This window comes from Buteo buteo, chromosome 19 (genome assembly GCF_964188355.1).
Source record: "Buteo buteo chromosome 19, bButBut1.hap1.1, whole genome shotgun sequence".
NCBI classification, from domain to species: Eukaryota; Metazoa; Chordata; class Aves; order Accipitriformes; family Accipitridae; genus Buteo; species Buteo buteo.
In genome coordinates this window covers 20,978,084-20,991,477 of record NC_134189.1, presented here as the reverse complement: position 1 = coordinate 20,991,477, position 13,394 = coordinate 20,978,084, and the positions used below count along the sequence as shown (strand labels likewise).

The 13,394-nt window shown below is 44.0% G+C and overlaps 1 protein-coding gene across 3 annotated transcripts in view; it reads left to right on the top strand.

Moving 5' to 3' along the window:
• The window catches only part of TEAD4 (TEA domain transcription factor 4), a 59,592-nt gene that overhangs the window by 3,532 nt on the left and 42,666 nt on the right, over positions 1–13,394 (top strand). For 2 of the 3 annotated variants that reach the window (XM_075051554.1, XM_075051553.1), the window contains exons 2-3: positions 5,281–5,335; positions 11,113–11,367. The exons of the other annotated variant lie outside the window; for it this stretch is intronic. In XM_075051554.1, the coding sequence (XP_074907655.1) occupies positions 11,365–11,367 (3 nt within the window). In that variant the 5' untranslated portion in view covers positions 5,281–5,335; positions 11,113–11,364. The remainder of the gene's footprint in view (positions 1–5,280; positions 5,336–11,112; positions 11,368–13,394) is intronic. 3 annotated transcript variants of the gene reach the window in all.

The following is a 13,394-nucleotide window of genomic DNA, read 5'->3' as shown; positions in this document are numbered from 1 at the left end:
AAGTTACATTGGTCATTTTGTAGAAGCATTTGCTTTGCAGACAACTCTCTCATTTGTTCAGCATTCTCACTCTTGCATGTCTTTCGCTCCTAGTTCTGGCAGGGCTTTTTCCTTGATTTACCTCTGTTTTTTTCATTGTTGTTTCTTCAGTTTCTTTGTGTTACTTTTTCCACATAGTCTTATTTGTCCCCCCTTGCTTCTCTTGTTTGTTTTTGAGCTGTCTGAATCCCTTCAAGTTGTTTCTATTCACCGGTGTTTGTAAACTTCATTCTGTATCACCTGCAAGTTTCATTAACATTCCCTTTATTCAGTCTTAGATCTCGAATTAAGATGTCAAAGAAAACTGGTCTGGCAAAGGTCCCTGCATCAATGCAGTAGATGCCCCCTGTACCTGTTGGTTCCATTGGTATATATCATTACACTTTGTTTTGAAGCTGTTAGCCAATTTTCTGATAACATGAGCAGTACTCTCCAAAGCCAATTTGAAGTAATTTTTCAGCTATGATTTCCTTGGAGAGTAGCAAATGCTATTCTAAATCTAAACCTATTACATCATGCGGTGTATTCTTTTCATTCCCTAACTTCATGGCAACTCTATCCTCCTTTGAAGAGTAATCAAGTTTATCAAGATTTACAGTAGCGTATGCTCCTCTCTCCCCAACTTCTGCATTATGCCCATCACCATGCTAAATAAATGCCCAGCGTGTTCCTTTGTAGAGCCTTGTAAAAATTCAGGAATTTGCATGCATGGAGCTTGTTACAAGAGCTGAGACTAGATGATTAGAAAGAGTTCTCTGGGGTTTGGAGGTGGTATTTTGGGTTCTTGGGGGGGGGTTATTTGGGTTTTTTGGTGGGTTTTTGTTGTTGTTTGTTGTTGTTCCTGCCCCTTGGGTCCTCCTTTTTCTGGAGATGATGCAGTCACTCCCCTTTGTTTTTAACACCACATGAATTAGATGTTTTCCTGCTAGGGAGGGGCACGTTTTCCAGTTCCCGGTGCCACTGGCTGAGTCACTGGCTCTTTTTTTCTGTTCCGTTGTAGGTTTATAATTACCTTGTTCTTACCTTCGTTAGAATATGATTGCCAAAGGGTAGGTGTTTTACTTTGCTGTACTTCTGAGACATGAGTGCCAGTGGCTTTCAGAGCCTGGGTACAAGCCTTTAAAGCATCTGCTTTGCTATTGCCAAAGAGAAAATAAATTAGCATAGTCCTCAAAGTGCCGCCCTTCAAACAGTATGGTTACCATTAATGGCAGATGTCCAGGCAAAGTCTAGTGTCTTGTAACCAGGACTGCTTTAACTGAAGGAGGAAAAGACAGGAGAGCACTGAGCGTGTGTATATTGAAATGGAAAGGGGGGGTTTGCTGATGTGTCTTACGTTCATTTTACCTGAACCTACTTCTCCCTAGCAGGTCCTTGAAATAAAGCTTGCTGATACCAGACTAGCAGGATTTAGAGAGGTTCTCTTGGTTTGAAAATCTTGTCAGCTTAGGGGAAAAAAAGAGAGAGGTGTGAAAGAGAGGTTTGCATAAGAAGATCTTCTCCAAGTACACTCACTGTGCCTTTGATGTATCTTTATAAAAATAAATAAATAAAATCCTATTTACTTCCCCACCCCCATTTGTTTGTGAAGGGTCTATGCGAACAGAAGAAAATAACTCTGTAGGGGAAACGATGAAAATCGCTGTTTCCATCCACGCAGGAAGCTAACTGAAAAATAGAGAAGCAGCATCTTTTCCCACTGTTTTTGGTCACAGGTTTTATTTGTAAGAACACATTTTAAAAACTGGAGTCAAGTCTGTGGTTGGCTGTGTCCCTTTAAGAATCTAGTTTTGCTTGGCTAGCTGCCCTTGTTCTCCTGTAGATTAATCCAGCAGAAGGTATATAACCTGTTGACCTTCCTGGCAAGAAGGGTCTGGAAGGGCAAAGAGATAAATCAGAAGGTTTGTGCTTTCCTGTAATATCTGGGGGCAAGTTTAACCTGTGTTTTTCAGGTTTTTGGCATTTCTTTTTTCTCTTTTTTTTTTTGCTTAGCGATTCCTGCTTGAGGGTTGGGGTTGTACTTACAGATTCTCATGATTTTCACTTGCTTTCTGTGAAATGCGTTCAGCAGTTCGGAAATGACAGTGCCTTTATGCCACAATTGAGAAGGAAGAGTTTTGAGCTCAAAATTATGCTAGTCCAATTTGAGGACAGCTTTACTCTCTCTTGTATCAAACTGGTAGGAGAACTGGAATCCAGCTAAAATGGCTGGCGTCTATTTTTCTGCTAGGAAATTTCAGGCTCTTTTACAGAAGAACAAATCTGGTGGACTTCCCTTAGTGTCAGCCCTCAAGAAGTGATCATCTTAGTTGTAAACAGTGGATGTTCGTTCACCTGCTGCGTGTTCCAGGTAGAGCATGTACTCCAAAACTGAACTGAGGTGGTTTCTGAATACCCCGAGAGAGTGCAGCTTGGTTGGTAGCCCTGAATAGGGTTCATTCCTATGATGCAGATGTTTCGTGGTTGCTCTTTTCTTGACTTGGGCATTGGTTTATCAAAAGTACCGAACGCCTTTAAGCTCCCGTCTTAACTACTACTAAAATCAAGGCACATGCTTAATTGGTTGACTGAATTGAGGTCCCATTTTATATACCTGTTCTGCCTGTTTGTGGTTTGCTTTTGTCTTCAGGCTTTAGTAAAGGGCTTAGCCCTGGCCGACCGGTCGTGCCCGCAACACAGACCACCTGCAAGCACTGCAGATGTGGAAATCTGACCGTGTTCGTGGGTTGTGTGGTCAGGGTTTCTGTCTATTTTGTTGTAAGTGTCTTAGCCCAGGCTCAGCTATTTCTTTTCTTGGAGACTGGCTGTAGTTTTGGAGCTAAACTTTTTCACTGCTTTGGATGAGATTTGCAAACATCTGTCTCCTGTCTGAGTTCATGTGAGATTCTGCCATTAGTGTCATGGGAAGCTAAGTATGTCGCAGTTGTGAGGTTTTTTTTGGAACATCTACCCTTGAGTCCCAGACAAGAGGTTGAGAGATGTCATGAACAGTAGGCAGGATTAGGAAATAAGAATTTGATTTGGATATCATAAAATGGGCATTATGGGTCTCTCAGTTTTGTGGTACTTGTCAGGAAAGACTCAAAAGACACCTGATTTCCTGACAGTGTTAAACATGAGCCCTTCTGAAGTTACACCACTTGCAATCGCAAATCACTTCTAAAGTTTGCCTTTTCTTGTCTTGAAATTCTTGTCTGGATTTTGCCCCCAGTCTGATTTTGCCATTGGGTTGTTCACTTAGGTCTTTGTGCTATAGTTTTTTGCCATAGGTAAAATGGGGGCTTTTGAGCCTGATGGTGAGGTTTTCAGGACAACTGACTTTCAGTGGGTTTAGGAGCAAGGCTTTTTTAGGTTGCTATTAAAGGTTCCCTATCCTTTAATAATGAAGTGAATAATACTCTTTGGGAAAATGATAAGCATGATTTATTTCTGTGTCTAGCTTGGTTTCGTGAGACCCGAGTAATTTTAATCAGTCAATGTCTACACGTGTCTATACTTGAAGGGACAGTTGTGTTAGCTAACCCGTTTAAATCACTACCGGTGATTCTGCGATAGAAAAGGGACATGATTATTGGACTTCCTACTGGTTCATTGCTTTCTAACCAGCTCCGTGCTTGTTAGGGGAGCGACTCCTGATGACCACTGCTGCTAGCACGAGGGTGGCTAACCATTTTCACCCTGCCACAACCTTCATCTCTTTGGGAAGCTGTGAAACACATGCCACATGTCTTGGAAAGTCAGGGAGAATGGGAGCTCTGGGAACAGTTCCCGCATGGGAGATAACGGTGACTCCCCAGGAATTGCACTGTTCCTTTGGGGGCTGGGGCCAGCCCAGTGTGTGGCTCAATCCCAGGGCAACCTGGCAGTGTCAATCTCTGCTGCCCTTGCTGGCTCATTTTTCTCTCCCAGCTGAGATGTAAATCATGCAGTAGTCGTTTTGCCAGTCCTAGGCTGGTGGCCTTGTGATGTAGCCTGTATGTGGGCTCAGGATCGATCCCCAAGTTGGCCACCCCTAGACTAGTGGGAGCAGAACCAGCCTGCGGGTTTTGTTGTTGTTGGGCTGTGTATTTTTTTTTTCCACCCCTCCTTAGGGCAGCGAGGCTCTGTGTTCTGTTTCCTTTATCACAACCGTAACTGATTGGATGGTGCGCAAGGCCACACACAGCCTTATCTCATCGCATCCTGTTTGACTGCATTATCCAGGGCTGCACTGATAGAAGTTCTCATCTCTCCTTGTTTTGATTTATATCACTGTGCTGGACACTACATCCTCTCTCTGTTTTAGCCAGAGCTTAGCTACTGCCATAATTTAGGAGTGTTGTTTTCCTTTGCTCAGGAAGTCAGGTGCCTTCTGAACAGCAGCTGCTGCGGGCAGTTTTAGTGTAGCAAGCAAACCAAGCTTGATTTTGTGCTAGGCAATGTGATAAGCATTCAGCTGGAGCCCAAGCTTATGTTAGATACAATCTGAGGCTAGTAGTGCTTGTTCCTTTGTAAACCAGTCTTATCCAGTGGGGAGACAGAGACAAAAATCTCACCATGCAGCCTGTAGATGTAATGATTATATTACCTTGCCTGATACACAGAGGGAAATCTCAGCTCTCCTTTCTTCCTTGCCTGGTGCTGCTGCCTGTTAAGAGCTTTTGCTTCAACTACAGCAAGTAACACTTACCTTAACTGGTTTTATTCACAGGATTAGGCAGCATTACTCTGGTGTCCTGGGTGGATAGGGATATTCCAGGGAATAGCCAGCATTGCTCAGGGATTGCAGGAGGCCCCGGGGCAGAAGGTGGGATTGTAGCCAGGCTCACCACTTGGCTGAGCTGTTAGGGAGTGCTTGAGTGGAACCCCCTCAAAAGGCTGGGTGAACTTCGCCCACCCATCTCCGCTGTCGCCAGGTCTTCTGCTGAAACTCAGAGTGGCTCTGGCTCCAGGCTGATTTTGTGATTCCTGAGGAGCCTGAGCAACTGGCTGCTGCCGCTGCAAAAGTGCTGTTCCCTTCCCAGATACGGTTCAGTGCTAGCTGGTCTTGCTACAGTTGCATCTTTATTTTGCTCTGTAAAGACTCTGTAGACACGTTTGTGATCTCTGTCCTCTTTTGCCAGCAAGCTTTAACAGACCTTAGTTATTGTTGAATAGCTGCTTTCCCACCTTTTCCCTTTCCAGTACGTTTTTTTCCTGCAGTCTTTTGAGTTGCACTCCCTTGGAGCTACTCTACTGATTGCACTCATTCTTCTCTTTCAGAGGAACTGAGCTATTATTGTAGTGTCCTGTAGAATTTCCCAGCCTTCTTCCTCTGGTAAGTTTGAATGCTATCTTCCGTCATACCTTGCGCAATAGGATTCGTAGTATTCCAAACTGTTGCTTTCCTAAACCCAAATCTCCCGGTATGACTGCATTGTGTAAGCTCATTTGTTAGTGTGTTCTGGATCGAAGTAACCGGCTGGTTGCTGCTGTTTCCAGGTTTTCTTATTGTTACAAACTAATCTAAAGTTATAGTTTGAGCAGCAGGACATCTTCTCTTCTGGCCCAACTCCTCCTTTGTTGAAATTCTCTGTTTGACTGCTGGTCAGATATTAAAATGTTGTTGTTCAGATCCTCTATAGTAGCAGTATTTGGCTCATGTTACCACAGTAGCGAATACCGGAATTTTTTGGTTTTATTTGCATTACAATGACATCAAGGAATACCTGTAATGGGAAGCAGTCCCTGCCCGCACAGCCTGCCGTTCCCTTAGATGAGACCAAGGATGAAGGGATGTCCTTTGGTCAGGTGAAGTGACTTGTTCGGAGTGCAGCCAGCTGGGAAGCAGGAGTGGAACTGCACTGTCAGGCTCTGCACGGCCGTGCTGGCAGGCGATCCTGCCTGGCTGGGGTGAGCGGACAGGGATGGCTCTGGTTCATGTGTGGTGCTCGATACCGATTCCGGCAGGGAAAGGGGGTGGCCATGGAGTGGGGGGGTGTCTTTTGGACAGAGCAGCTCTAAGAAAACTGAACAACTGGAGGCAGCTGGCTGCAATTTTTCAGATCCTCAGGAAAGTATGATTTTGTGTTGAGCAGCTGCCACAGACGCTTAAGAGGGAGCTTGTTACCAACAGTAATGACTGAGGGATTGATATTAGAAAGCAGATGTGTCAGGCTACGGAGTCTGTTAAAGATGTGCTCCCTGTCAATGCAACCCTGCTGAAGGGCTCTTGGCAGCTGTCTAGCCCTGCAGGATCTCTGAATCTCAATGAGATACCATGTGTGAAAGGAAAGAGGGTTAGTGTTGAAATCACCAGCATCAGAACAATTAAACCAGAGCTGCTGGAGCTGAAAGATTTTTGTGCTTTCTCCATGGTTTTGCTTTCCTCTGACCCAACAGCCTGCCTCTGTGAGTGACTCATTAAGAGATGGGCTATGGTGGAAGGAAGAACAGGGACCAAGAGTGAATAAGAAACAGTATTTGGACAGAGGAAATTTTGTGGTGAGGAGGTAGAGGTGCTGTGAGGGGCTTGTGTTTTTGATCCTGGGAGAGAATCCATGACTGGACCCCACAAAGAAAGGTAGTTAATCATCTCTCAGTAAAATAAGAGTGAGATCAGGACAAGAACAACTGTAAGGTATAACACCAGAAATACGAGAGCCAAGGAGCAGAGCTTGAGTTCAAACTGGGAGAGTCTGAAGAGAACAAACACCAAGCCTGGGACCTCTGGCAAAACTTCCTGTTGTGGAAATGGACAACATCCTCCTGGTCCTAAGAACTGTGCCTGGCAAGGGGATTCAGGTGGGGAAGGAATTGTCTGAGCATGCCTGGAATTGGGATGTCTGTTTAGTGATTTCAGAATCAAATTCCCTCCACATCAGAAGACAGCTTTGTGATTACAAGCTCTTTCACAGGCAGAACTTTTTTTTAAAAAAAGGGGGAAAAAAAGTAATTTGCAAGTACTAAAATATTTAGTGATATTAGAACATTCAGTAATACAAATCACCATTAAAGTTACCAAGCTGTATGTGTATAGTTACTATTGATTGAATGGGAAAACAGAAGCAAACTGAAAGCTAGATGCTAACCGAAGCATTTGTGTTTTGTTAAAGTAGTTACTAATGAGTATTTTTCAAACCTTTCTTATAAATAACACATTCAACATTAGCATATTTCTGAAAAATGCTTTGGTTTTGACCAGATTGCTTTTTTGATGGGAAGTGATTCCACTGCCAGTTTTTCAACTTGCCATACTAATAAAGCCATTTACTGTAGAGTTTAGTCCCCAGCTTCTCTATGGTTTGCTTTGCTTAGTTTAATCAACAGCCACTTTGGCCACCAGTGAGTTCAGAGTTCAGATCAACAGTGCAGGAAATGGAAGACCTGTTCAGCCAAAGAGACCCACAGACCAGATAGCACCCGACCAGGACTCCCTATATATCACTGTTTATTGCCTCTGAGCACAGAGTACCGCCTGGGATTGCACATGGAGCTTACTATTTAAGCGACTTTATATAAGAAAACTTTGCAGGCCCTTTAAGCCCTTGGCATTTTACTGAATGAGAGACGTAAGAGCTATAAGGATTTTCGCGGTCATTTCGGTCTATGGAATTTCTTCAGAAGTTATCAAAAAGAAGGCCAACTTGTGTTAGTGTCTGGGTGATTACTGAGGTTTCAGCTGGAGATGGCTAAACATGCTTGATTTTATAGTCTGTACAATTCCACTTTTCTTGTCATCCCTCAGGAATAGCTTTAGTGCCAAGAAGGGAAAGCAGAATCAGGCCCCAAGGTGTAGAAAACTTGGGATTGGCCACGATAGCCCATTTCGGTGCCTGCTGACCTAGCTGTAGCTTGGGATAGGACTAACATTGCTGGTCAAGGCACAAAAAGTAAGAAGCATTAAAAAAAAATTATCTAGTCACTTCAAGATTTATATAATTTCTTCTCTCATTGCTCTATGTTCCACATCTCCCTTGATTTAGACCAATATGAGATAAGGCTCATGTATTCTGTCTCTTGCTTTGCCACTTGTATATTCAGGGAAGTCCACATCTGCTCAAGTTGGCGCAACTTTTCTTTCGTGTTTGGAGAAGAGAGTCTTGGGAGTTGACACTGTACTGAATACAGCATGTTTTCTCCTCCACTTATTCTGGAGCTTGGATCAGAAAGGACCCAGAGTTTCCTCTGTCACCAAAGGTGCTTGGTGCAGATGTGAAGCCTTGTAAAACATTAAATGATCAAGCAACAACTCCTAGGGTTTCGGCGGGGGGGGGATTTACGCTTCAGATATATTTGCTATATTTCCAACATAAGAGTGTGCCATGCTGAAATCATCTGCTACGTATTCATCTGTGTCTGCATGGACATTAAGGAGATGAAAATAACTGGATTCAAAGTAGGTGCTTTTTATGGTTATGATGGCCATACATTCCCTAGAAGATGACTTTCTCTGCTTGTATGCATTGCTAGGGGATTTGGCTTGAAAGCAGAGGTTGTAGCTTCTAGTGACCATGGCTTTGGGAGTCATACAGTTGAGCAGTTAGTGCATGTTTTTACTTTTTGTGGGGCCTGCTGGCTGTTACGAGACTTGCAGCTCCAAATGCAGGTGGTACGATGTCTACCCTTGCTGTCACACCTTAGGCTTCTTTCTGAACCCCTCCATTTCTCAGTCTGCCAGCCTAAGTTGAAACTAGTCTGTGCATTGCGTTTGTGGAGATTTTGATGTGCATTAAATATGGAGGGTCTTGACAGCCTCCAGGGACTAGGGATGCTTGGGGAAATACCAAAAGAAGAAGAGCTGGAACAGATAGCTTCTGTTTCTCTGTCGGAGTCCCCCCGTGGAAAGCTTACTCCTCTATGCTGATTCCCCAGCCAGGCAATCTCTTGAATACCCGTGTAATTTTTTATTGACCATCTGCCAGTGAAAGGGGATGTATTGATGATAAATGCTTGGTGAGGGAAGCAACTGTTACCATTCATTTCAGGGTCTCTTAAAGTCACATTGCCTGCTTTGGTGCCATTCACAGTGTGCTTGGGATGTCTGTCCTAGCACTAAAGGCCAAGTGTGGGTTCCCTTTTCTGCCACCCTCGCCTCCTGTTTTATTCTTTCTTCCCATGTTCATTAGAGCTCTGAAAATGTATAGCGTGGGTCAAGAGGATTGAAATAATTGAATGTAGGGGCTGAAATGGATGGGTGGGCAGCGGTAGGCCATTCCAGTGGTTCATGTGTTCCAAACATTCTCAGAGGAAGGTACGCTGGGTTTTCTAAATGTCTATGTGAACCGCTTGTTAAAATGCTGCACCGTGGTGTAAGAAGTATACTGTGTCTAGAAATTATTCAAATGCCCAGTACTATCTTATTTGTTTCCTGAGCTTTTGGTGGCTTATGGACGTGTAAAATAGGTATCTGCTGCTGTCTACAGTCATTAAGGAGCAGCAAAACCTTTTGAGAACCAATGTTGTCAACTCTTTTTACAACTCCAGCTTTTAAAATGATAAAATTCTTAAGAATTTCAGCTTTTATTAAAAAAAAAAAAGTAAATCTAGTCATTATGGTCTTGGAGCAGATTTTGTAAACATTAAATCCAAAGAGGTAAGAAACCAGAGAGACTTAAAAAAGAGTGTATGATGTAATGTTTTTTAAGTTGATGTCAGAAAAGTTTCTGGAGCCATGAGCCCTGCATTTTTGAAGTTCTGAAGTTGAACGAATGGACCTGCTTTTCCTATTTACCAACTAGGGCATGGCGTAACTGCACAAATTTTATTCTAGCTAGTTTTTGACATAGACCGTGCCCAAATTTCTCCTCTGTCCTCCTTTATATTATCGCTGTGATATTTCTGAGCTAGCCTGACTTGGCATGTCAGAGCTCTCTCCTTACTCTCTTGTTCAGTACAGGTTTGATGATTCTGTTGCTCTTGCAAAAAAAGCCTTATTCTGACTTTCTTGCTACCCAGCTTAATGTGGTGATAGGCAGGGAGGTTTTGAACTCTCTCGGCTAGCTGGATTCTCAAACGGTGGCTTGTGAACATTCTTTGTAGCTCAGATAATGAAACTATTAAAAAGGTAAACAAACAGCTTTGGGATTAAGGCAGGGGAATGGTCTGTGTCTTTAGAAGCCACTTGTTTTCTGTACATGTGACTGGGAAGTGTCTGTATGGTCTGAGGCTGCTTTCTGAATGAGTGTTTTAGCAGCTCTGCTCAATGAGTTCAGCTTCTACTGTAGGTGTTTATAAGTAGACTATAATTAATTGTAGTTTTCAAAAGTGAGCAGCTGCCTGCTTAGGTTCAATGAGAAACGAATTCCTGCTCCTGCCCAGTGGCAAATCTAATAGCCTGAGACTGGTAAAGGATGAGGGGGCAGAGAAGCACAGAGAACTGAAGGAATTTGCCCAAGGTTGTTCTGAAGATGAGCAGTAGAAACAGGCTAAGCGCCTAGGATTCTTGACCTGCAACCTAGTGCCTTTATCCTTTTACTCATAGTGCCTTCTGCTCCTGCCAGGATATAGCGCTGAGATTTGGGAGACATTGCATTAAACTGTCTGGCTCCAGGAATTGCTTTTTTAGAAGTACAGCTGATCCTTGAGAAGAAGAAATGTCAGTGTTAAAAATGACACTGACTACTAACTTTGATCCAGTGAAACAGTATCTAAGAAAACTTCAACCCCAGTACTCAGTGATGACTAGCTAATTCATCACTGCTTTATTTTGTATAGTCTTTCACACGGACTGAATCCCTGTATGCGTGCTTCAGAAAGTTAAATAACAATTACACAGATAATGACAGCAGAGGGAGAAAGAAATTAGGAGACAGACACAGGCAAGAAGCCATAGCGTCTGAGGAGAACTGGGAAGTGATAGAGAGTTAATGAGCCAAAGAGATACGGGAGCAGGCTGTTTTATCAGAAGGATTTGTAGAAAAGGTTTTCATCTAAACATAAATAGAAATCAGTCACGTGGTTGAGTTGCCATTTAAGGTAAACTTGAAGTAAAACCCCTCCTCACTGAGGTTTTTTAACTTTTCTTTTCTTTTTTTTTTTTTTCCTTTAGTATCTCCTCATTTTCCTAGAGAGGAGGATTTCTAACTGACAGGTGGGATGTGTTTGTCCTCACAGGTTCCGAGTCTGCTTCTCCACGTGGCACCTTGGAGTTTCTAGCTGGCACCATTACCTCCAACGAGTGGAGTTCTCCCACCTCCCCTGAGGGGAGCAACGACTCGGGGGGCAGCGAGGCCTTGGACAAACCCATTGACAATGACGCTGAGGGTGTGTGGAGTCCGGACATTGAGCAGAGCTTCCAGGAAGCGCTAGCCATCTACCCACCATGTGGACGGCGGAAGATTATCTTGTCAGACGAAGGCAAGATGTATGGTAAGGAGAAAGAAAGGGCACATCACAACGCAGGCTGCTTGCCGTGTACCAAATGATGCTCGGAACGAAGTCTTCTCTCTCAGGCGTTCCCAAGCAGATACAGTTGGTCACTTCAAGTTGTATTTAGGAAAATCAGTGAAGATCTTAACATTCACAGATCAGAAAGAATTATAGATGTCTTTTTTCAAGGGAGCATCAATATGGTAGATCCCAGAGTTGGGCATGCTACTGAACTAATCTTTGGATAGATATCATATATTGGCTTCATGGTGTGACTAAGTCTATCTTTTATGGTATCTCTTGCTACTGTGTCCATCCTTCTTGTTACCCTAACAGGTAAAAAAGGTCTGCGTCTCTGGTGGTAAAGGGCAGAAGCTCAGCCCCTGAACGGCTCTGCTGATGGTGTGCAAACACCTACAGTTTGTTAACTAGCTGCACTTCTCAGATCTTAAGAAGGGCAGAAAACAGATGTCTCTGGCTGCTCCCTTTCATTGTAGTTTGCTGCTCCCTTTCATTGTAGTTTGCCGCCTTATAGCCCTGGCATGAGCGACTTTCACCTGTGAGTTCTTCTCAGCTAGTTAGCTAGCTACCCAGCCCTGAATGCAGAGAAGCACTGGCTTGTAGCTGCCTGCAGAAGTCAACTTTATAGGTGGTAGACATGATTTTGAATTGGACTTTTGACCTATTCCACAGTTAAAATTTCTCTCTTGATTTTGTTCACAAAAAAGCTGGGCTGGGCTGGATTCTGTGGCTCAGTATTGGGAGAAGCTACCTGGTACTTCTGTGACTAAAAAGCAAAGCAAAGGCTGAGAGCACACAATATTTGGTTAAAAGCCTCATGGTGTTGCAACTGTTTCTCAAAGCACTAGCAAGCATCTTATGGAAGGCAGCCCTCTTCCTACCCAGTCAGTGCTTGCTTTTTTTCCCTTTACATTGGAATCCGTGTGTCTTTGCAGGCCCCATCATGGGAGCACCATGCCCTGAAGCTTCATATGGAGCACTTCACAAGTCATTCTGCAGGTTTCCATCCACCCTTCGGGCCATTGTTCCCCGAGCCAGGGAAAATTGCTCTCACTGGGGGGGCGTGGGTGGGGTCTCGTTTACACAGCCTCACCTCCAATGGATGGTTTTACTGGGTACATAGATCATTGTATCTGTACAGAGCAGTATATGTTGAGTAAGGCTGATCACTCTGAGGCTCAGCAAGTGTCAGTGTTCTTATGTAGACATCAATTCCTGCTCTGTGCTGGCACAAACATTTTTTGGGGCTGTGCTATGCAACCAGCCAAGGAACTGATCCAGTTTAAAACTAACACAGCCAGAAAGCGGGGACAAAATTAATTAATTTGGATATGCCCCCTGATTTGTTTCACTGCACAGCTGCTTGTGCTGGTACTTAGAGAAGGGATGATGAGAGTGGGAATGAGCAGCCGTGGTTGAGGTGAGGGTAGGACTGCTTCCTTCAGAAGCAAGGCTTGCTTAAAATGTTCTTCAAACTAAACTATTACTTGAAAATCCACCCTGTGGTTATTAAGTATAGATTAGTGACATGCTCCTTGCTGCTGTTAAGTCTGCACTGGTTTTCATGACAGGTGCCCTTTAAAATTACTGGTGAAAAATTATGGTTGTGTTTTAAGACTGTCTTCATTTACTAGTCGTTCTGCACAGTCCCTGAAATACTTCAGCTTTGGAGTGAATCTGTCAGACCAGAGAGTGAAATGGACCAGAAAAGAAGTAGGAGTGAGAGCAAAAGTAAAAGGGAAGTAGAATGCACCACAGCAACCAAGGAGACTGACCTGGGGCCTGACCTAGCATGGACTGGCGTTTAGTGGAAAGTCTCTAGTGAGCTGCAGCAGGTAAACACCCCCCTCGCAGGGTGAAAAGCTTAGGCAAGGCTGTGGGAGAAGAACCGGAGAGGTTTTCTGCAAGCCCTCCCCCTCTACTCCAAAGGGGACGGTGTCCCTGCTTGCCTTCGGTGCACCTGTTCCCAGCGCGCCGGTGGGTTCCATGTGCCCCCGACAGAACCC